Below are 24473 nucleotides of genomic sequence, written 5' to 3' on the forward strand. Positions count from 1 at the left end.
CAAAACCAGAGATTACGGGGTCATGGTTATTTAGAAGCTGCCACTAAATGAACAGTAGGTGTAGTAGACTGACCCATTTCAGCTCTTTTCTTTCACACAAACGCTCCATGTCTCCTCTGTGTGAGCACATCACACGGACACACTCAAAGGACAGGTAAACGCACATAAACATGCATGAATCTGGGCAGGCATTTGCGACACACACACACACACACACACACACACACACCCACACACACACACAGATGCACCATTGTGCTATTATTCTGTCTCCAGTTTGTGCTCTGACCCTCTGGCCCTGCGCCAGTTCATTTGCATATTGTACTAATGAGGTGTTGGCACTGTGAACGAGGCGTGAGGCGCACACAGGGAGCCACACACAGATAAAGGAGAGGGGATTTAGATAGATAGATAGATAGATAGATAGATAGATAGATAGATAGATAGAAGTGTTGTAGTCAAAGTCGATCAACACTTTGTCTTAACACACTGGGGAAATGTCGTTTCAGTGCCAGTAGTGTTGTCCTTTTTAAAGGTGTTTTCTTTCCTTATTGCTGATCCATCATGCCAGCAAACTGCAACTGCCACCCAGCTGAAGTTCCTTCTACGAACGACAGAGCAGGACATCGGCCGCCTAGCTCCCCTCTGGCGACTCCACCGTCCTGAGGGGACGTCACACCAGCTGCCACCGTGCTAGCTTCCATCTGGGCACGGATACATGTCCAGGTGTGTGTGCCCGTCACCTGCCAAGAGAGCCGCGTTTCCCAAAGAAAGACGCTCGCAGGCAGGCTTTCCAAATCCAAAGACAAACACGGCCGAGCGCATCCCAAATCCTGAAACGAAGGTGCAGGCCTGGCACTCCGCGTATGACAGGCGAGAAAAGCGCACTCTTCTCAAAAAAACAAATTTGTCTCTACTTTTCATGTTTTGAGAAGTCATCCCCAGAAGTCTGAGGAAGAGCCTGGTGCTCCAAATGTTACACAGCAATAAAACGGGAGCTAGTTGGTGTGCAGATAGATAATTTAATTCTACTACATATTTCCTTGATCCAGCACCTATCGGACACCGGATGTGCATGTCTTTTTTATCGTTTCTTTTTGAAAAGCCACCCCAACACCAGTTCAATTCTGTCTGCAGTGAGCCATTGAGATTTTCACACACATGCACAGGAATATTTTAAGATTACTGAAGCCATTATCTTTGCTTTTCTCATGTTGAATGACTTATTTCCAAGAAACGTAAAACACAACACAAGATTTAAAGTGGTGTTTTTGTGTGATTCTTTGTGGGCAAACTCTGTTTCAGAGATCTGTCAATTAAATCAATGAATCAATTAAACGATAAAAACAATTTCTTTGGTCGAGGACAGCCCTAAAGGGTTAATTTTTCAAACTGGAAAATCAGAACAAGGTAAGCACTTCAGTTCTTTAAAACATTTGTTTTTACTGGTTTGGAGCATTATTGAGCTTTATTTACTGCAACATATAGATCTACATGTATGTAGAAATATTTGAGCATATTGCTGTGGCTATCATCTCTATTTTTTTTTTTTTATTGCAGGAAGGCCAATTTCCTTTCACTAAATGCCTTTATTAAAAGGCGTAGCAAATGCTATTCTCAATATAAGTCACTCTATAATAACATCATCTTGGCATATTGATTGTGAATTTTGAATTGGCAAATTGTTGAACTTCACAAGGATGCAAAGAGTATTTCCTCGCTTAAAGCTAGGGTTGGTAATCTTTTTGCAGATCTTATATCAGATTTCGCAGTTTGCGGGTTCCCTTCTAGACACGACCTTCCCAAAGTCGCCAAATCTAGCGAGAAAGTCGCCAAGTCGGCAACACTGACAGCCCGTCCCTTCAGGCCTCCCTCCAAAGCCACGGCTCCAAAATAATCATAACGAACGTAAACAACGAACATGGCTGTTGAGCTAGCAGCTCGGTGACGCGCAGTGAGTGCACGGACAGAGTGTGCACAGGTAGGTAGGCTTATTACAGTCCTGCGACAGCCACAGATAGCACATTTTTTTTCTTTTTTTGTCAGAGCGTTTGATTTATTGATTGCTGTCGGGATGAGCATTATGAGAATTTCAACAAATATAACAAAAGATGTTTTTGAAGATTACCAACGCCAGCTTTAAGGTCATAACAACACAACCTGAAATGTGCGATACGAGGCGTGCCTGCAAATTCAGGTACAGTCTAGTAGAGTCTGGTTCATCACACCTACAAGTTTTAAGAAAAGAAAGGAAGGCATGCAAGTTCATGTGCGTGGCTCCATTTTTACAATCTCAACGCCTAGTTAGCCGGGGTTACTTTTTTATCTTTACTTGAGCTGAATGGCTGGCAGCTATGAGATAATCACCTTCCTCTCTGTGCCCCGAAGCTGTGTCAGGCAGGCCTCAAGGCTTCCTAGCCTGAGCTGCAATATGCAGACACATTTCATCACACACACACACACAATTTCCACAAGCACATTCAGGCATATACGAGACACAGCTACACACACACACACACACACACACACATACACTCTCAGACACCCTCTTTTTTTCTTATCCATTTTGCGTGCGCTCCCTCCCTGGCAGCCGATGGAGATGCAAAGTAAATTGCGGAGTGTTTGGGAGCAGGGAGGCAACCACGGGGCTGTGTGTGGAGGAGGCACATTGTGTGTGTGTGTGTGTGTGTGTGTGTTCGAGGTGATGTGACATTTCTGGGCTGACATGAAGCGGCACTCTGCCCCCTCGCGCCTGGAGGGAGCTCCCGGGGAAAGACACTGATGGAGGTCTGGGGTCTCCGGGGAGGAATTTCATGGTGTGAACAAAAAGCCCTGCGCTGCGGCAGAAACGACCTGTAAAACACGAGCTGGAGTCGCTACCGTCGCTTCATGCTTTTTTGAATATTGTGGAAGACATTGTTCATATGTTTAATTGCATGATGTAGAAAGATATATAAAGATAATTATACTCTACAAATAAAAATGACAATGTGATCCTTACGTATTTTGGTTTGTTTTTAATTTTGCGTGCAGAAATATGATATATCACCCTACAGATGATACACGATAAGCATCTGTTAACTTCTTTCTATGAGCATTTTTGGGTCCTCCCTTTAGCCGCTTTTCAACCACAACATACCAGTCTACAATCAACCAGGAAGCATTGTTTTTCCTGAGGAATTCAAGCCCAAAAACCTCTGAACACAAACCAAACTGCAGAGGAAAGCAGATTGTTGGAGCCATTGCAACAGCAACAAGCAAAATTTCATCACAATCGATGTCGCAGCAAACACAAACTCCTGCGTTTAAAATCCAACTCTAAATGATAATATGTGGACTCTATGCGGACTGACTCGATGAGAAAGCAAAAGCATCCTCTAATCTACACCTTTTTTTTTGCCGCCATGCTTCACACTCACAGAGGGGTAATTCATCACCGCTAATTGCCTAACTTAATCTTGGCACTGTGTCCAATGAGCAAGCATGTTTATCGGCGTATGTGTGGGTGTGAGATAGCGGGAGAAACCGTACGGCTGCGTGTAAAAGCGTGACAGCTGAGCAGCTTCTACCTGCAGCTGAAAGCAAAAACTCCACCTTACATTTAAATTAATGTCTCTAATCCCCGAAACTGTCCAATATCGTAGCTGTTGTACGTGTCAATTCAACTTGCACTGTTGCTATCTTTCCACTCAAACTGGCTTTTGCAGAGAGCACAACATGCAGACCTAACTTGCAGCGCATTACAAAACAAGAGAAAGAGCCAAGCTATATGTCTGGATCAATAATGGACAGTCGAAAAGTGAAAGAAAGTGAGCAGGCGGGAGTGAAGTGACAGACAGAATAATTGAGTAGTGCGAGCGGCGTGGAAGCAGCACCTTCCATACAAACTAATCCAGAGGCTTAAGGCATACAGTAAACAGGCAACATAAGTGATTAGCCCCAGTTAAACTATCAATCATCTTTTGCCACACACACACACACGACATAATATAGAGTTATGCAGAGATGTGAGAAAGTCGCAGCCATAGTCACCCTAGGAGGGGATTGGGTTTCATGGATGAGGCAGCTGAAGATATTTCATGCAACATAATGCCAGAACCGTTGCCCGCCCCCTACATCACCCCTCTCCTCCTCCCCCACGTCTCCTCTCTTCCTCTATCCAAAGCACAAGCAGCAGACATGAGATACTCCTTTTCAGCCATGACAATATTTTTTTTTTTTTTCAGTTTTGAAAAAAAAAAAGAAAGCCTGCAGGCCGTGTTGTTGTGGCCAACCTTGTGGGTGCATGAGAAAAGAAACATGTGGGTATCGCTTACACAAATGGCCCTGCGTGAATGTGCGAGAGCCAGACAAAATATAGAATCCGAGCCGCTGTGGCGGAGCAGGCCTTTCCTGTGTTTGTGATGTTTTGAACGTGTGCATTCTGCTGATGGACGAAGGAAACATGGCTTACTGGCTTCTAACAGGAATGTGTGTATGTAAATGATATTAATTCTATAAAACGTGTGTGATGTCCTCTACATTTGTGAAAAACATCAATGATATTGGTTGACTGTATTTTTACATCTCTGTTCTACTGATGTATAGATCCAATAAAGGGGTTCTACTTATGTAGATCAAATCTTAAAGCTGCCTCACGACACATTGAACACTTATTAATATTAATACATTATGTCAACACCAATGTTTAGACATTATTTTAATTGGAATAAACAAAAAAGACCATCACCAAGATTTTCTGAGGAATCTGTTGGATTGCCTAACGTTTTAACTTGGCCATCTCATCAGAACTAGTTTAGTTTTTGCATGGTTTTCACAGAAAAATGATGGATATATTGTGTATACATAATGTCAGCTTTTTAGCTGGAACACCATAGTATTAAATAAGCAAGTCTTACAAATTGAATCAGTCCATTAGTATTAACAATTTATATGTAGTAAATGCTTTGTATTGCCAATGTGTGAACAGATTGTAATGTAGCTTAAAAAATTAGACCCTTCCCGACTTTCTCGGTCGCCTATGACAGCCTGTGGACTGATTTCTATGTAAAGGACTCGGGATGGTTTTGCTTTGTTATGTTAGCTGATAAAGTAATTTGCAAACAGCAAGCTAGTTAGTATCATGGAGATTGGACATTACAGATAGTAACGTTATTCTATGATATATGATTGTAATGTCACGTCACTGTTTTGGCCGATGCCCAGGGTGATTGCTCGCACCTGTGGAATGTGAGCATGTGCACGGGCAACAGCATGCTGACTGCAGTTGACTTAACAGCCACCTGATAACTGAAAGTTACATAAATTACCTTTCATATTAGTCGGTTTGCTAAATCCTAAAAATGCCAAAAAAAGTTCTTAAAATGAAAGAGACAGTTTTTCTGCAGTGCGAAAGATAAGAGTTAACTGCGCCATCTAATTTTGGAAATCATGGAATCTTGTTAGGCCTTTACATTCTTCTGTGGTGTAATGTATCACGAAACAGGATAGACTAACACCCCTCAACAAAAAAAGATAACTGTGAAAGAAGAAGGCATGATAACAAAAAGGAAATAGTTCTCGCACTAAAATAACACAGTGAAAAGAAAGTGCTTATGTCAGAGTGGTAGCTACCACTAGGTACATTTGCCTTCAAATCTAAGGTCCTGGGTTAAATCCCCAGCTCAACAGGTTAAAGCTTTACAGCTCAAAGTTATGGAAGCCTATTTTTGCCACTTGAAAGAAAATTCCCTCATAATTATGACTTTGTATTTATTAGAGCATGTCAAAGTTAACGTGATAACGCGTTAACGGACATTTGTTTTAACGGCACTAATTACTTTAACACATCAACGCAATTTGAAATTTTTCGGTTGTAAGAGTGCTAAACAAACCAAGTATTAGTACTAGAAAACCTAAGGAATCAATTGGTACCAACCATGTCTTACTAGCTTGTCATGAAGGAGGCTAAATAACACTCCAAACTTATGCAAAATTTTGGTGAAGAAAAACTGGCATGGCCATTTTCAAAGTGGTCCCTTGACCTCTGACCTCAAGATATGTGAATGAAAATGGGTTCTATGGGTACCCACGAGTCTCCCCTTTAAATACATGCCCCCTTTGGTGGGCAACTCATAGTCAAGTCAGCACACTGACACACTGACAGTTGTCATTGCCTGTTGGGCTGCAGTTTGTCATGTTATGATTTGAGCATTTTTTTTACGCTAAATGCAGTACCTGTGAGGGTTTCTGGACAATACTTTTCATGGATTTGTGTTGCTAATTGATTTCCAATAATACATATATACATACATTTGCATAAAGCAAGCATATTTGCCCACTTCCATGTTGATAAGAGTATTAAATACTTGACAAAAATGTGCGATTCATTTGCGATTAACTATGGACAATCATTAAATTATTATATAATTAAATATTTTAATCGATTGACAGCCCTAGTATTTATTAGATAATATGTCATAATTACGAGAAAAAAAAATCCATAATTATGAAAATAAAACTTTGATGGTGGATTTCCTTTTTTTCAGCATAAATGGGCTTCCATACAATATGTCCTTAATTATCAAGAGGTTAACAATCATTCTAATTTTATAATCTTAACTTTATCACATTCAATTATGATGTATTGACAGGAATTTGGGCAGGAATTATTGTTACCTACAAGTGTAACTACATCTGTAAAGGCCGTGCTTAACAGAGTTTAGTCTTTTAACCGTGGCTAACATTCTTGTATCGGTTAGACAAATTAAGTGGAGCACTTAATCAAATATTATTGCATCAAGCACAGTAACTGTAATGATCTCAGTGTGTTTAAAGTCCGGACTGATTGCTAATTTGAATCATACGATAATTAAACAGTAGAAATGTGTATTATTAAGGTAGTTTTAGCTTTACAGTACATATGTTATGTTGGAACACCAGCAAAACCATAGGTTGACTGTCATGCTGTGTGTCAGCGCTCATAAGGTAAACAATTTTTTCTACAACTGATAAGATCTAGCCTGTCACTTTGAAATTCAGACTTTTTCTTCAACTATAACCTGCATGAAAAGCTGTCGCCACAGTGAGAGAGAATATGCCTTCAAATGTCTGAGGCTGATTAAGGCCAGAGCTAAGAGACAGAGACCTGGAAGGAGTATTGCTGCATATTTGGGTAACATTTTATTATAACCATCATTTATAAATGGTAAATTGATTGTTAATTAAACTTAGTTAATAGTTATTTTACTTTCAACAAACAATGAAATGATAACTAATGTTTACTATTCGTTACTAATGCTACAATTTATGTTATTTTAACAGTTTAGTGTTGCACACATTATAACATTTTGTATACTTTATAAATATCTGTTAATGATTAAGACATGATTTGTAAACCTTAAAGAAATCGTTTGTAAAACATCTATAACATTACATAGATAGATATTTGTAAGACTTTGTTAATGGTCTATAAACAGTATTTGACTGGCTTTTATAAAGTTGCAACTGATGATTTTATGAAATACTTTGTAAGGCATTTATAAACATTATTTAGATAGATAGTTAATACTTTTTCAATGGTTAATAATTTGTTTCTGGTCCATCTGTCTATAAAATGTCTAAAGATCTTTTTACAAACAATTTCTTAAAGGTTTACAAATCATTTGGTAATCACTAACAAATACTGAATATAGTATAGAAAATGTTATAATGTGTGCAACAATAAATCGTTAATAAAAAGTTTACTAATGTAATCAGAATGTAATTGTTATCGTCTCTTATCAGCTATGATACAATATAGACTTTATAAACAATTTATTTCATATTACACAAACTAATGATAAAATAACAGAAACTTTAGCATTACTACTAATTAGTAAACATTATTCATTATAATTTAATTGTTTGTTAACAGTAAAATAACTATTAATTAAGTTGAATTAGCTATCAATTTACCATTTATAAATGATGGTTATTATAAAGTGTTAACCATATTTGTACTGTTTCCACATACTTTTCTCACAACATCTCCATCAAAATATCTTCCAGCTCCACTATCCACAAAAATGTCAGTCATAAAGTCAGAACATAATGCAGAGTTATTTAGGCTTAATACTGATATATTGGAACTAAACAAATGTTAAACTTTATATGAATATGTCTAACTGTAGCCCCATGGATTCAAAGCCAGGAGCTCTCTTCACATCAGCTTCACATTTGATGTCATGTTAACAGCCTCCCTGATTGGACTCTGATTGATATGGAGCTGCATTGTCAACTTTGTTGCGTGTCAAATGTCAGAGACTTTTTTTTCTGACCTCCTCTGAAGCTCACAGAACAAAATAAAAAGCAGTTCAAAAGCTGCGTTTTGATCTGATATGAAGCTCTTCCATCTGTCAAACGCTCTCCCACGAGGTTTCAACATGTCAGACTCTCCTTGTCATCACCAGGACAGGACAGATCATTTGTCATCATTTCAACATTTAGTACGATGAAAAAAAAGAACTACAAACTTTTCTAGAAAAGTAAATGAGCTAAAATGTTAAGGTAGAAAATGAAAAACACATAGTATGAGCAACAGTACAGTAAGACGCAAGGCTCAGCTTGATTCTCATGCTTTGGGAAAAAAGTGTCAGAAAAGAAAAGAAATTGGATATCACTAACTGAAATGAACAGATATACTCTAAGGAGTGCACCCCTACTTATTCCTGCTCCAGTGCAGTGCTTGAAAAGTGATTATGTTTAGATGAATAACTGACTTCAGGACAGACAAGCAGGAGAGTAAAACACGTCATACTCACAGCGTAATTCCTTATATATCCCAGCTTTGGTACAAGAGAGAAAGGAGATTGTTTAACTACAGTCATCGGGGGGAAAATGAGAACACAATAACAACTCTGATATTTGCTGTCTTGCGTCTTATGCACCACGGTGACCAAGTCATTTTGGAGTTGACTGCCTGAAGGTGTTTTTTTTAGTAAAATCCATGATTTACTCTCAGTGGGTTCTGGTTGAATGTATTATGCATTTTGTAGCCAAACCTGAAAAGGTAATGGGAGAGTTTCTGACATTTTTAAACAAGATTTGTTTTAGTTAAAATGGCCATTTGATGTCTTGAGTCAGTATTAAGCGCCATAATTGCTGACAACAGATAGCTGCTCACAGTACTAAGACTATCAACACGAAAACTTCATTTAGCTCTGTCAGAAGCAGCTTACCAGATGATGTAATATTTTCTGGCAGCCATATTAAAGGCTCTCTGCTCTTGCTCTAATGACAGATACAGTAATTGAACTTCTGAACTTTGCTATCCCAACAGAACCTATTAGACATTGTTTCTTTGTAACCGTGTCTCCTACAAAATTACATTCCCATACTACTAAACTGCATTCTCAATTACGTTTCGAGGGAAACTTGTTTTCTCCCAGGTTACGGTCTCTCTTTTAAACAGTTTTAAACATGTAGTTAACGTTGTAAATTGAAACAAAACAAAACAAAAAATGCAACAAAACTACTTGGCTAGATTTAGTAAAAAACAAAAAAACATCATGGTTTGGCTTAAAATGGGTACGAAATTGACAACCCGTTCTCACTCCCAACTCGTCAAATATCGCGTTTGGTAAGTGCCCCTCACCATCAGAAACTAAAGCACAGAGGCACCCTTTAGCAACAGTATGTGACAAACCGGGCTTGCAACTAACTCCAATGTAAACCCACCCGTGGCGTTATTCAACGGTCGGAGCAAGTGATGTAGTATAGTCTGCCCCGTGAGTCGTTAGACACGTGAGTCGTCAGTATTGTCAGTCCCGTGAGTTACCAGTCAGTGAAGTTAACGTCAACCAAGACCGTTTCCCGTTTTAAGTGGTTGTGTTGCCTAAAACCTAACTTACTGTGAAAACGTAAGTTTATTTTAAAAGGTCTCAATGCATGTAACGAGCGTATATTGACATGACACACCGCCCCTAGTCCGTCCAAAAGTAACGCAGGAGGGGTACCCCGTGCTTCGTCTCCGATGCTGAGGGCCACTGATCAAACAGCGGTATTTGACGAGTTGGGAGTGAGAATGCGTTGAAATTGAAACAAAACACAAAAAAAACCTACAACAAAACCATTTTGTTACGATTAGGCAACAAAATACTTGGGTTAGGTTTACAAAAGTCTGGTGTTTGTTGACCCACGCAGCACCTCGTCCAGCTCCCTATGTGGAGTTTGCCTGACTATCATTACAAACAGATTTGTGATACGTCAAAAACGAACGTAATCCGCAACAAAATACATTTCCCTTGAAACGTAATTCACCATGCAGCTTTGTTGTATGGGAACGTCATTTTTATGAAACCAAATAATGTTAGCATCTTAGCTAGTTCACCATAGTATCACGTAAGCTAACCGCCACTCTTACAAATCTTGTCTGCCCCTTAGTAAAGATAGGTATTAGCTAAAGTTAGCATTATAGGTTGCTAGTAGTTGTCTGTTAACATTAAGATTAGTTGGTCTGCTAAATATTTTAGTACGTTAAAAACAGCTTTTCACATCAACAAAGATGACCTCTCAAGCTACAGTTTAGCCTGTGTATAGCAGTGTTAAAGAAAGGACATTACGGTGTTAATTAAATTTGGAAATAATGTAACCTTATTGAGCCTTTGTCGTGTTGTGGAAATTTTGTTAACGCAAGTTAGTGTTATGTCTCAAAAAGCAAGTAGGACAATTATTTCCGCTCCACAAAAAGATTACAGTAAATGAAGAAGTCATGAAATAGTTCTGACACTAAAATGACAAAGTGAAAAGAAGGAGTGTTGTCAGGGTGGTAGAATGCAATTTATATACCCTGCGTTTATGTTCTCGTGTTCAGTACAACCATGAGTACAACTCATCCAAACTGTTTTATTTCAGACCTAAGTTCTTTTAGCTCCCTAACCTAACATTAACTTTAGCCAGAGTTGTTTACTTGTCTAAATTTAAAGAAATAGTGCGCCATTTTGGGAAATATGCTTATTTGTCAAGAAATAGTTACACAAAGAAACTCCCTGCAAAACCAGCAATTGCCAGTTTTATATTACTGTTTGTGTTGTGGCAAATACAAACTTTTGTTGTGGCAAAAATTGAGATAAATTGTATTGATTGTGAGCTTCGGCTTTACTAGCAGTCTTAATGCTAAACTAATTGCCTCCCACTTCAAGATGCTGACTTAACATACAGACATGAGAATGGTATCAATCTTTTCCCCTTACTCTTGAAAGTAAAACAAATAAGTTTAATTCCCAAACTGTCAAACTATTCCTTTAAATGTAAGAATCTTTTCAGCTGACGCTCTGGCAATAGCATTATGTCCAATTCGTGCTATTCTCAACAATTGTTCACCATATGGTAACAATAGCCTAGGCTATATTTCACATTTCATTCTCCTCTGGGGACTCACTCATAGTGATATCATGTACTTGCCAGGAGATTTGTGACATACTGTATCTGGAAAGCCTCTAAAAAGATATAACATTAAAGTGTCCAGTTGATGAGGAGGGATGAATTTTACCTTGTTTCTCTTAAAATAGGCCCTGCGGCAGGCGGCGAAGCACTTCTCACTGCAGAAGCTCTTCAGCTCGCTCCCCATGCTCAGAGAATAGCGTTTGACGCCGACCTTCTGGCACCAGGCGCACATGATCTGCACGTTGGATGCGTCTTCATCTAGAAAGAAACAAACAATAGTGAAAGTGAGTTAGGATGGAGCTCGGTGTTTCCCACTCATTTCATTTTGCAGGACTTTTCCAGGACATTTTCAGTGATGATATAGCTGGAATGACACACAGGGATCGCGCCATACACTGATATGAAAATATGACCAATTGGTCATAGAGTAATGCAAACACACCTGCAGATGTACAGCACTTTACTTTGTTGTGAAGCTACCGCTTCAAAAGTTAAACATTTCATGTCATATTATGGTGCACAATGCAGCACTGCCTTCAGCTTTCTCTCATCCACCAAGCTGGTGACCTTCCAAAACTGGTCCAGTTGTGTGTTTCTGGGGCGGCAGTAGCTCAATCCATAGGGACTTGGCTTGGTCCCCGCATGGACCAAGTACTGTGTGTGAGCTGGTGGCTGGAGAGATACCAGTTTGCCTCTCTTGAGCAAGGCACCAAACCCCCAACTGCTCAGACATTTCTCCATTAATGCATGTATAGCCTGTAGGTCCTGTTTGTGCATGTGGGTATAAAAAAACAGAGTGAAAAAATCGTCGTCTTCTTCTTCTTCTTCTGCTAGCAAAGTAAAAAAGTACTGTTTGCTAGTATTTAGCCAGTGTTGTCTCACATACAGTTGGGCTCCCATTCATCGTTTTGACCCCGGCTTCCCATTCATTATTATAACCCTGCCAACTCTCTCAACAATGACCAACACATATTAGAAACCATTGCTTATAGCCAGAGTAGAATCACAAACCTTAAACCTTTGCAGGCAAAACAAGCTAACAAGCACATCAACTTTAGCAACTGAACCAACGTGCTAGCCAATTTAACATTATTCAACTGTTTAAAACAAGTTGGGAAGAAAATGCAACGTTATGTAATGTTATCCAACCTGTATGTGCTACCATATGACATGACACGGGGGAGTGTTCACAGAGTTTCCACAACATAACCAAGAGCAGCCTATTCAAAATACTGTCGTCCATAAACTACCATTTTAACGTTAATATGATCCTGAACATAATTTAGCCCTTTCAGATGGCAGTGTTATCTGTTTGAGGGAGCTCTGACAGATAGTAGTTTATTCTCAGCTAAAGGAAAATAGGAGAAGGTTGAAATAATTTTCCAGGACAACGCAATATTTAGTCAAAATTAGCTTTCTAGATTTTTCAGGACGCGTGGGAACCCTGTTTAATGACAACAAATGACCATTCATTTTTAAACTATCTGACATTATCTCTTTTTAAACTATAAACCATTATCCTGGACAATCAGGCCGAGGTGCCATCAGAGGATAATTCCAAATATATTTACAACTTTTTATATATATTTTTTTATATTTTTTGCTTCACTATAGTTGGCAATATATAAGTGGCAATCTTGATGATTTTCATTTAAAAAAAATGTCTGTTAAGTCACTATCTATCGCCAAATGAGTTAACACAATGGTGATTGAGCCTATTGCCCACTGATGAAGGTATTGCAATATTTATATATTTGCAGTATTATTATTATTATTAGGAAATGGGTGTCTGTGGTGACATTCCCATAAAATAACAGTGTTTCTCCATTGTATACAAACGAAAAATGGAACTATGCACACAATGAATGAATGAATGACAAGCTCATGTACATAGAAATATAATTTCTCTATTCTTTTTCTACGTTCATGTATCAACAAAAAGACCCAGACTGCTAAACTCAAAGCACAATTCCATTAATTTCAGTCAAATAGAAATTCTTAATCAACCAGGACGGAAATCTTAAGGATTGCCACTTTAACAGCTGTAAATAATGATTAACTGTTACTTAACACTCATCATGTCTTACATTATAACCAATATTGACCTTGGGGTACATGTCTTAAACTTTGTGATCAAAGTAGTCTGATTCCGGTTACAAAATATGCTTAAGCAAAAGTGACATCTATTATACTTTAAGTGCAAGTCCGTGGCGGAGTATATCAACACGCATGCAACAACGAGATGTATTAAACACAAGGACCAAAAGGCATTAACTCCACTGACTCAGCCCAGCTGCAGAGCCGGTTAAATCCGCTCAAGACTCAAGCCACAAAACCACTGTAGGATTTATAATGAAGGCCTGCCATGGGTAAATGTAGCAGAACCGGATGAGCTGGGGACATGGGAAGATGCCTATTTGTGGCTGTGCTCTGTGGGTATATTAGAGAACCTGAAGTGGACACAAGGATGTGCTTTGATGATGCGTTCACATGGGAGGCTGGGACAGAGGGTGTGGTCATCTGCATCCTGTGTGCGTGTATTTAGGCCTACTAGATACACGCACACAGGCTCACAGAACAATACATTTAAGTAAAAAACAGTTGATTTCAATAGTTGTCTGACAAGTTGCCTGACCTGAAGGATCCCCATCCATCTACCACACACTCCACAAAGTTTAAAGAGGACCTATTACTGTATGCTCATTTTCAGGTGCATACTGTACTTGTATTTTGGGTTTTACTAGAACATGTTTATATGCTTTAATGTTAAAAAAAACCTTTACTTTTCCCATATCGGCTGTGCTGCAGCATGTCTTTTCACCCTCTGTCTGAAACGCTCTGTTTGAGCTCCTGCTCAGTGTGCTCTGATTGGCCAGCTGGCCCACTCTGTAGTGATTGGTCAACCATAGCTATACCTACAAAAATGAATGCACTGTAATTCGTATATATCCCACAAAATCATCCACGTAATTGTGAACCAGATGGTAAACATGTAACATGCGGCGAGGGTTGCGTTGCGGAGGTCGGGGTGGTTGAAAAAACACCAGACTTTTGCCAAGGAGACTGGTTGTTGTGTCCCCTGTGAAGCCAGAAGTCATTGTTGATTTATTAGTAACGTAACTTCTATACTTAAGTTAGGCCACTTCCTTTGTTATTTTAACACAAACCACGGTCTTTTCCTAAACCTAATTAAGTATTTTTTTGTCACTGAATTTCCATACTTAAGTTATGCCACTTCAGGTACGGCGTAACCACTTCCGGTCTGGCGTAACTTAACCACGATCTTTTCCTAAACCTAAATAAGTAGTTTTGTTGTCTAAACCTAACCAAGTTGTTTCCTGTGAAGACGGAAGTTTATTTTAAAAAGACTGGAGCGGAAATTGACGCTGGACATTCGTAGGAAAAAAAAAACAAAATAAGGAATAACTTCATATCATATGAACCGTTTTATGAGAATACGTTGGGCAGGTATTTTGCAAATGTGTTACTTGGTGACATCACCACGTTACGGAAGTAAAGGCAGGACTTCAAGCGAGGCATTTCAGGCAGTTCAGGAGCAGTGTTTCTGTGGCGGAGAGTAACTCCCTTTGATTTGGACTTTGGGCTTTATAACTTTGTAGACCTTAAAAAAGATATAATACACTAAAGGAAAGCAAAAACGCTCAAAAGCATAATAGGTCCTCTTTAATTTCGTTTTTTGGTTCTTCCTTGTGTATTCACAAATTATTCATGATAAGGGCACTTTGAGGGCAGAGAGAACAAAAAAAATTATGAGGAAAAAGAACTAGAAATATCAGACACAGTGAAACAAATATTCACATCATAGACAGGACTGAATCTTAAATGAAGTTCACATAAAATAGACATTAAGTGCTAGTCTTATAAGGTTAGGGCTATGGGATATTAATGAGAGTTACTATGTAGAAGGTAAGTAAATAATAAATGGGCACAGTTAGAAAAAAAAGAACCAAAAAAAGAAATAAATGAGAGTGATAATTAGCAGTTTTCTTTAAGAAATCCCAATATAAAAGTACTACGTTTAAAATAATATATGTAAAAAAACAATGTAAAATAAAAGTATAAAATAAAAAAAATGCATGTGGAATTAAAATGCCAAATAATAATATCGCCAATAGCAGTTACAGTATAACAGCAGTTATTGTTGGTGTTTGCGGGTGTATATTTGTATGTGCATGGGCATTTTTAAGGTGGACTGCAGAAGTTTATGCATAAATGGAGTCTATGTATGGATATTCCACAATTATTTTCAGTTGATAATATATGTAAGTGTGTAGGTTTAGTTCTCTGATAATGCTGCTTTGCCAAATTCATGAGCTGTGTGGAAGGGTGGCTAAAGAGAAGGCGTTCTCCCCAGGTGCTTAACAGCAGCCCACTGCTCATGAGGATGGGTTAAATGCAGAGGTCAAATTTAATGTATGTACCTGTATGTATATGACGAATCTAATAAAGTTTAAGTTTTAAGTTTAAAATGAATTATCGTGGATTTAAAGGTCAAATAGAATATACCCAGATCTCTTTTGTCTTATGGTTAGCCCTAACACATTTCTGAGTAAATCTACAGTTGACCTCAACACGTCCCTCTTTTAAATCAAACTTTTTTGAGAACAACAAAATGTAATCCGTTGAAAGCTACAATAACAGCTTCTAAACTAGTTACTCGTTTTAACCTTTTAATTTAGACGTATGTAAATGCAGGGCTTCTGTGTGGTCAGTGCGGGCAACAAATTATTTTTTAACAGACCATCAGTGACAGTGAAATGCCTCTTCTGTGGTAAACTGTGACTGCCGGTGATGAGCCGCGGGCTTTTAGTGCCGTCGCTGTTGCAATAAGAGACATCCTCCGAGATTCCCTCCAGTATCTCCCAATTATCACATTATGACTACGCGGGTGTGAGGGTGAAAAAACGCAGGCCCATTAGTCTTTCACCCCCGCTCACCTCCTTATCGCACGCTGGCCAGGCTTTTCACCTCTTGTTGAGCTTAATGGATCTGCGGGGCCATCAGATTTTAAGTAAAGACTAACTCACAATTAAGAGAATAACTCCCAGAGGCCCTAAAGATAGCACAGTGGACCCAACATGCATATTTTATGTCTTTCCTCTCCTCCGCGCTCTATCTCATTCCTATAGTCTGTCTGCCTTTTTGTGTCTATCTGGATTGCTGCCCACTGCAGTGATAACAGAAAAAGAAAACAAGACATAGTTTCATTTTGGGCTGACTGGGTGGGTGGATAAGGATTTGCACATCGCTTGGAAATAATGTCTGTACCGCGGCGTAATGAACCTGATCGAAGGCCAACATGAAATCACAACATCTTTCGCAATATCTCAACATTTCCGTACAAAGAGACATCTTGAGGTGGAGTTGTTTTTCGCCTTCCCACGTCCTGGCGTCTAGTAACAAGCCCATCGCAAAACACTCACATCTGCATGAGAGGGGGAAAAAAAAAACTGCCAGTAATTATGCAGCCTCCATATTAAATGCCACCATCATCCGCCGTACCTGCACCTCAAAAGGTCCTTTGTCGGATTTTGCGGGGCACATGAATAATTCAGCATATGTGTGAGGTTGTGGGGGGGGGGGGGGGGGGGGGGGACGACGAGTTGAAGGGGGTGTCGGCCGGGTGGTGGGTTGGTGCTGGGCTTTAAGTGGGACCACACCATCTGTTTCCCCGCCTAGGCAGGGCCAGCGGGGACTCCTCTTGGGCGATGCCAAGGCGGTTCGCTCTCTCCGCCGGGGCGTACCAGCCTCCTGTGCCACAGCAGACGCAAGGGATAATGAAGCCCTCTGTCTGGCCGAGGAACGCGGACATTTCCTCAGAGAGTTGAGGGGGTTATATTGACACTTGGGCAGGTGGAGGAAAACAAGGTGTACAGCAGGTAGCGAGCTCATTAGTCGCCTATCCCTGCCTGGGTTGGTTTGGAGGCTTTCAGGCCATGGCAAAGACAGAAAGTTTTCACGTTGCATAAACAGTCAGTTCGGCTGCTAAGTGCTGAAGAATCAGCAGGTAGGTTTATACTTCCAATACTATGTAATTTGTCTGGAGAACAGCTGTGGATGAGATCTATGCCACTTGTTCTGACTGGAGAAATTACTGCGTGTGTTTTGTGGTTGGGAAAATACACTCTGCGATGGGCTGAAAATGACCTTGATCTTTTTGGAAATGGAAAATGTAGCCTTGTTCAAAACACTCACATGGGTAAGCACAAAACAGTTGTAACTTGTTGTATCAGCTCTGGAGGTGGGCTGATTTGCCCATTTGATAATGTTTTGTTTGCTGGCAGTCATCATGTTTAAGTGTTTTCCAGACAAAGAAGAACTTATATACGCCCCAAACTACTTTTCAATTCATCCATCCTTTCCAAAAAAAGGTGTCAGTGCTCCCTACCTGCAGGGGGCTTGATCAGTGGCGGGGGGATCATGGGGACTATGATGGGCAGGTTGCCATGCTCCTTGGTGCCGGGCATGGAGGTGGACGGCGTGGTGGAGGACTCTGTGACTCCATTCCTGGAGGCTGGCAGAGACTGGGAGCTGTTGGCTCGATCCGGAGAGCCATCGCCGCTCTCCGTTGAAGCTGGGATTTTTGGCAACAAGTTTTCTAGACGGGGGGGGAAATAAAACGTTACTGAACAACTGATGAGATTGCTGTGGCACTCACTGCAAATCCTGCCACAATGTAAGAGCCTAGTAGGCCTCAAATCTGACACAAAGGGGTCACTTTTTACCATAGTAGAGGCACAAGTGATGAAGCATGTTTGTTTGGCTTTGGAAACGTTTATGTTTAAAGGTGCTAAATACGAGAATGGCAAGCATTTCTATTGCTTCCTCACGGCTCTCAACATGGCGACAGCTGAGCCAGCGGCTTGCAGCTAACGGTGCAAACGGCAACAGTACTGACAGAGCTAACAGTGTTAACCTGGGGGGGTAACCGCATCGCTATGCATCCGCTGTTGGTCCGGATAGCGTTATCAGTTGTAACCATCATATGACCACAGTGCCGAGCGGCAGCCGTGAGCTAGCCAATGGGTCGAGCTCACATGCACTAAAAGGCACACATATACTTTATAAGACGTCAGTATGTCAATGCTGTGTTTGTAGCTTGTTGCATTGCTCCCAAGTGGCCAAAAAAATCAATTAATGTGTGTTTAAACATGCTAAATACAAAATTCAGTGCATATCTATGATAGAGGGATCTCAACATGGTGACGGTTGAGCCGGCAGCTAGTAGCTGTGCAACAAAGGCAACAGTGCTGACAGAGCTAACAGTGTTAACCAGCGGGGGAGCCAGAGGGTGGGCGCTAAGCTTCCGCGACGATGCTGTGAGTCTGGACAGCGTAATCAGTGGTAACCGCCGTATGAGAGCAGTGCAGAGCAGCTATGTCAATAAAACACAAAGAAGCTCGGATTACAACACACACAGAGGGAGAGAGACTTCATTCTCTGCTCAGGTAAACATTAATCCTCTATATCTTTACATAGCAAATAGTTGTTTGCTGCTATATTAATGCTCTGAATATCAAATTTAGCACCTTTAAAGTTCAGGAAACATTCTTAGTTATAATTTTTTAACACTCAAAAAGACAGCTAATCTGCTTCGTCAGAACCGTGTGTTAGTGGTTGCGGTTTCCCATAAGATAAGACAGTGCAGGTAGCATAAGCAAACAATCCATCTGTCGTCACATTTTCATTCAAATGTTGCTGAACTCTGATTGGTGCATGGAAATATGTGACATCACAATCTTCCAACTGAGCCCTGCCCACTTCAAATTAGGGAAGACAAAAATTAAAGTACAGGAACCTCTCAAGTGTAAAACCTTAAAATGTAAAACGGGCAGAAAAAAAGTATGTTCATGTCAGACCCAATAGAGTGCTCCAGGGATGACGTATTTCTGTAGGCCAACCAGGAAGTTAGCATCGCCCTGGTTCTCTCGACAAAAAAGCCAATGGGATTTTTCCATTGTGTTTTATATTATTGCAGAAAATAATCTCTGTGGCAAACACACGTTTATGATACTTGCACGTTTTTTCAGCAAGATAATTTCCACAAATGCATTTTTATGATTTTTGAAGTGTAAATGCAATCGCCAGAAGTAAAAAGCTAACGTTAGGATATAAACAAACTACACCACAGCCGTATGAGCACAAGTATATGCAATAAGGCTGTACAGGTGGACGAGTCGGCGTGATGACGTTGAGTAGTCTCATTTAGCCACTTAGTAGCAACCGCCTTTTTTTTTAAGACACAAAGGCTTCAAAATTCAGTGGTGGGATATTTATTGATGTATTTTATGTCGTAGAACAAAACGTTTAAATCTCTTGAACTTGTGTTAACCACAGACCTTATTTCAGGCATCTAAATAAAAAGCCATTCAAAAATGCTAACTCATTTCTGGGTTTTAAGACTCATTGCTGTAACACTCTATCACTCATAGTGAGAAGCATAATTTAGGTTTTAAGGGCCTTTAACACAATAACAAAGAGGTGTCATAGTCATGTTGCGTACAACATGGTTCACGATCCACTCAATATTTTCACTAATCACATTATCTTTTAATGCAGCCCACAATCTCATGGTGGATAACGAAGCAACTGAGAGTGTTGATTGCCGGGTCAACCAGGCAAAAAATGCATGTGCTTTTGAATACATTTTAATAAAAAAAAAACACTAAAATGGTGTAGTGTATGTTAGAGTTCCATACCTTTGAGGACAGAGATGTGCTGTGGCGTCTCCCCTATGTCCAGGTTGTCAGAGTCTCTCAGCTCCACCTTGTCATAGCCGTACCAGCCCAGCAGCTCGTTCATGGTGTTCTCTGCAAAACTCTGCAACACAAACGGTTAGCTGGTTAGACTCGAGACAAAAGTCTTCATACAGGAATCACTCTGACTAGATTTGATGTAGACAATATCATACATGAGTTGGGACTCTTGCAATACAAGCTGCTACAGTGCTGATTTACTTAATAAATAGAAAGTAATTAACCTTTAATTTAACCTTATATTTTAGAGTAACTTCTGTTTTTTTTTTATACTATCACGATATATAAATGTCACTTAGCAAACATCTTGACATTTGGAAAAAAAAGGAAGATTTGAGGTCACTTGTTATAAAAGCTATCTGCTACTTTGTTGCGTTTGCTGTGCTTCTCCTGAGACCTTGACTTTAAGACTTGCTCCTTAGATTTGCCCACAATACCACATTTCATCAACTAATTAGGCAGAGATAATGCGATCCCACTTAAAATTTAAAGCTGTGCCCCGACAAAAACCACAATGTAGGTTTTTCTTCCAGGTCTTTATACGTACAGGTCAACCTAATTGGGGTTAACACTGTCCAAATGCCAGACAGCCGAACTAATGGCCCCTATCACGGCACAATAAAACAGGAGGATGTTAACAGAGTGTAATAAAGAGTCTGATGATAACCCTATCACAGCACACTAACCAGCACAGAGAACTTATCACAGTGCAGTAAAATAGAAAGCACAGCACAGTAAAGACACAGTGACAGCAAAGATAAGGTTTTTTTTTCTCTCTTACGGCTTATCTGATTGGTTGAAAATGTTGTCTCTGCATCCAAAAATGGCACAAGGTTTAAATGGACCAGAAGGACCACTGATTCATACGGCCCGAAGCTGAGGAAACCAACAACAACATGCCAAAGACTATAGTTTTGTCAGAGCTGTTGTTCTTGTTTAGTGGGAACAGAGATATTCTATTTATTTTAGGGTTGTCAATCAATTAAAATATGTAATCGCAAATTAATCACATAGTTTTTTATCTATTAAAAATGTACCTTAAAGGGAGATTTAAGAGTATCTAATACTCAACATGGGAGTGGGCAAATATGCTTATTTTATGCAAATGTATGTATATACTTATTAACAACACAAAACAATGACAAATATTGTCCAGAAACCCTCACAGGTACTGCATTTAGCGTAAAGAAATATGCTCAAATCATAACATGGCAAACTGCAGCCCAACAGGCAACAACAGCTGTCGGTGTGTCAGTGTGCTGACTTGACTATGACTTGCCCCCAAACTGCATGTGATTATCATAAAGTGGGCATGTCCGTAAAGGGGAGACTCGTGGGTACCCATAGAACCCATTTTCATTCACATATCTTGAGGTCAGAGGTCAAGGGACCGTTTTGAAAATGGCCATGCCAGTTTTTCCTTGCCAAAATTTAGCTTAACCTTGGAGCTTAATTGCCTGCTGGCTTTAGCTTCATATTTAGCATATAAACACGAGAGTGGCATAGATGTGCTCATCTGACTCTCGGACTAAAAGCAAATTTGTACTTCTCAAAATGTTGAACTATTCCTGTAAGTGGTTTTCAACATTTAACTGGTTAAATAGTAGATAAGTAGATACACTGCATTACTAATAACAAATGTGTATTTCAGTACACTAATCCATCACGGTGAATCACAACAGTAAAAACACTAATATAGAGTCAAATAGATTTACAGCTGTAAGCAGTAAATAACCCTTCAGAGTTAAGAAGACATCATAGTCCAGTAAACAGTCATGCCTTGTGACAAATTGCCGTCCAAGTTGCTTTGAGCAGGGCAGTAAAGTCCCAACATTCCAGCCCAGTCGGACAGCAGTTTGTCAAATAGTCACAACATTGTATATATTGATTCGTGTACATAGACACAAATGTCAATTTTTTTTAGTGATGGTCAGCACGAAATTGATCGTATGTAATCCACATAATTGTAAATCGGGAAGTATAAAGAGTAGCAAACGCCGTGAAGGGAGGAGGTCTAGGTGGAAGGGTGGGCCAAAAAACACAATAATTTTGCACAGGAGGCCGGTGTTCGTGTCTCGCGTGAAACCACAAGTCAGAGTTACGGCACTTCCGGAGTTATTTAACCCACACCACGAACTTTTCCCAAAGCTAACTAAGCAGTTTTAGTCAAGTAACTTCCATACTTAAGTTATGCCACTTCCGGTGTTATTTAAACCCAATCCGCAAAGTTTTCCCCCAATCTAACTAAGTCGTTTGTTGGCTAAGCCTAACCGAGTCGATCTTTTCCTAAACCTAACTGAGAAGTTTTATTTTGAAAAGACTGGAGCGGAAATTGACATGTGCGTCACATGTTGCTGGACAATCTTAGGAAAATACACTTAAAATACGTTGTTGAAAGTTGTGCTGAGCGTCACGAAAAAAAACGGAAATTTGTATCTGTGTACACGAATCAAATAGATTCAATTTCGTGACTATTTCACAAACTGCAGTGAGACTGTGTTGAACTTTCACCAGCAGCACAGCAATGCAGATAGTTAGTGCAGGTATATGCAAAAATAAATACAACTAATCTATGCAGGTGAAACATTAAAGCATTTCCTCCATAACAGCCGCTCACAACACAGTCAATAAACACCGTACTCAAAACAAAACCACAACCCTGTTAATGCACACAGCCCATTATCACCATTACACCTCTCAGCTGGATTATTCCCAGAAGCGTTTATTCACTGAACCCTAAACTCTGGTAGATGGTTCAGCTATCGTTTGACTCTAAAACATAGACGAAAATGTTCTTTCTGAAAACAAACTACAGCAATATGCTGTAATTATTTGGTCTGTGTGACAGAATATTAGTCACAGGTCACTAAACTATCAGTTTATCCTCGGCGCTGTAAATAATGTTTACCACATATTGCTGCTGAATACATTTCTGTAAATGTATCTTATAATGATAAACACTTTCAGCTCAAATTTGGACTAAATTAGCTGTAGGTATGGGACATGCCTGTCAATTAGCGCATAACAACAGCTTGTAGAATCGTATTACAGGCTTGCAAGGGCAAACACTCACCATGCAGCAATGTACCGTAGTCTACAGTACGTTGCCACGGAGATGACCCGCCTTGTCTTGCCATTGGTGGGCTCGCTCCAGATCAAATTGACAAGACTCGAGTCAGTTCATTATTTTATAGCCGGTCCCACTTTACTCTGTGCATTATCTCATCATGGCAAGCAGCCGACACTCATCAGTCATTACATCAGGCAGTTAAATGTCAATTACAAACAGCTCCTGTCGATATGTCAGCGCCGGAGAGTTCATGTCGGAGTGGTTCAGAGCCACCCAGCACATGTGACTCTTGGCTGATCTAAATTTAACAGCAAAATATAGACACACACATCCACAGAAGAGAAGAGAGTAGCTGCGTCGGTTGTCTTCAAACCATTGCTACGATCTGAGAGACAAAGTGCAAAAAGAAAATTCAGATTGCGGCCTAACCTGAACTAAGTCTAGAGATGCACCGATCCGACTTTTTCCATCCCGATACCAACAGCCATACCTGGGATTTGGGTATCGGCAGATACCGAGTACCAATCCGATATCAGTGTTTAATTGTGGGAATGCTGATTCAGCACTCTAACCCTCCCCGCATTTATTATTTTTTCAAAATTTTCTGGCTAAAAAACAGAGACCAGCACCAAAAGAGATCACTTCCTCTCTCTCATCCGCTTCACCACTGGAAGTCTTCAGCAAAAACTCAAATGTGGAAACTTTTTAAACTGCCAGTTCTCATTTTTAACTTTATCCAAACAAATGTCACGTCTACGTACATCTTCATCAAAGTCATGAGGTGCTCAAACTGAACAGATTTCAGGTATACAACTTACCATTTTTAACTGAGGGGGTCTTTTTCAGGTAGTTTCTTCTCTGTGATTTCACCAGTCATTCCCAACCATGACTTAGCACTTTCAGACACAAACAGGTGTTTCTGATTGGTTGATTAGAGCTCCATCAGTCTCTGCCTGATGGAGCTCTCTCTGGACCTATAGTATAAAGGTTTATTCCACCCAAATACTACTTTATGTCTAACGACTTGTAGTTTTAAAGGTTTATTCCACCCAAATACTACTCTGTCTGTCTGTCTGTCTGTCTCTCTTTGTGTTTAGCAATACAGTTTATCTATCTGATATATATACAAAGCATTTGTATATATTGGCAAGAATCTGGTTATACGATACGTATCATGACACAGGCGTTACAATTCAATATATTGCAAATTATTGCGATACTGT

General features: G+C 39.8%; 1 protein-coding gene across 4 annotated transcripts in view; it reads right to left on the minus strand.

The window, feature by feature from the left end:
• sobpa (sine oculis binding protein homolog (Drosophila) a) overlaps positions 1 to 24473 on the minus strand; it is a 56019-nt gene that overhangs the window by 21021 nt on the left and 10525 nt on the right. For 2 of the 4 annotated variants that reach the window (XM_037746883.1, XM_037746881.1), the window contains exons 2-5: positions 20124 to 20244; positions 17813 to 18022; positions 11510 to 11661; positions 8781 to 8804 (exon numbers count right to left, since the gene is read on the minus strand). In XM_037746883.1, the coding sequence (XP_037602811.1) occupies positions 8781 to 8804; positions 11510 to 11661; positions 17813 to 18022; positions 20124 to 20244 (507 nt within the window). The remainder of the gene's footprint in view (positions 1 to 8780; positions 8805 to 11509; positions 11662 to 17812; positions 18023 to 20123; positions 20245 to 24473) is intronic. The other 2 variants (XM_037746884.1, XM_037746882.1) reach the window with 1 other exon arrangement.

The sequence above is a fragment of the Sebastes umbrosus genome, chromosome 16, assembly GCF_015220745.1.
Source record: "Sebastes umbrosus isolate fSebUmb1 chromosome 16, fSebUmb1.pri, whole genome shotgun sequence".
Classification (NCBI taxonomy): Eukaryota; Metazoa; Chordata; class Actinopteri; order Perciformes; family Sebastidae; genus Sebastes; species Sebastes umbrosus.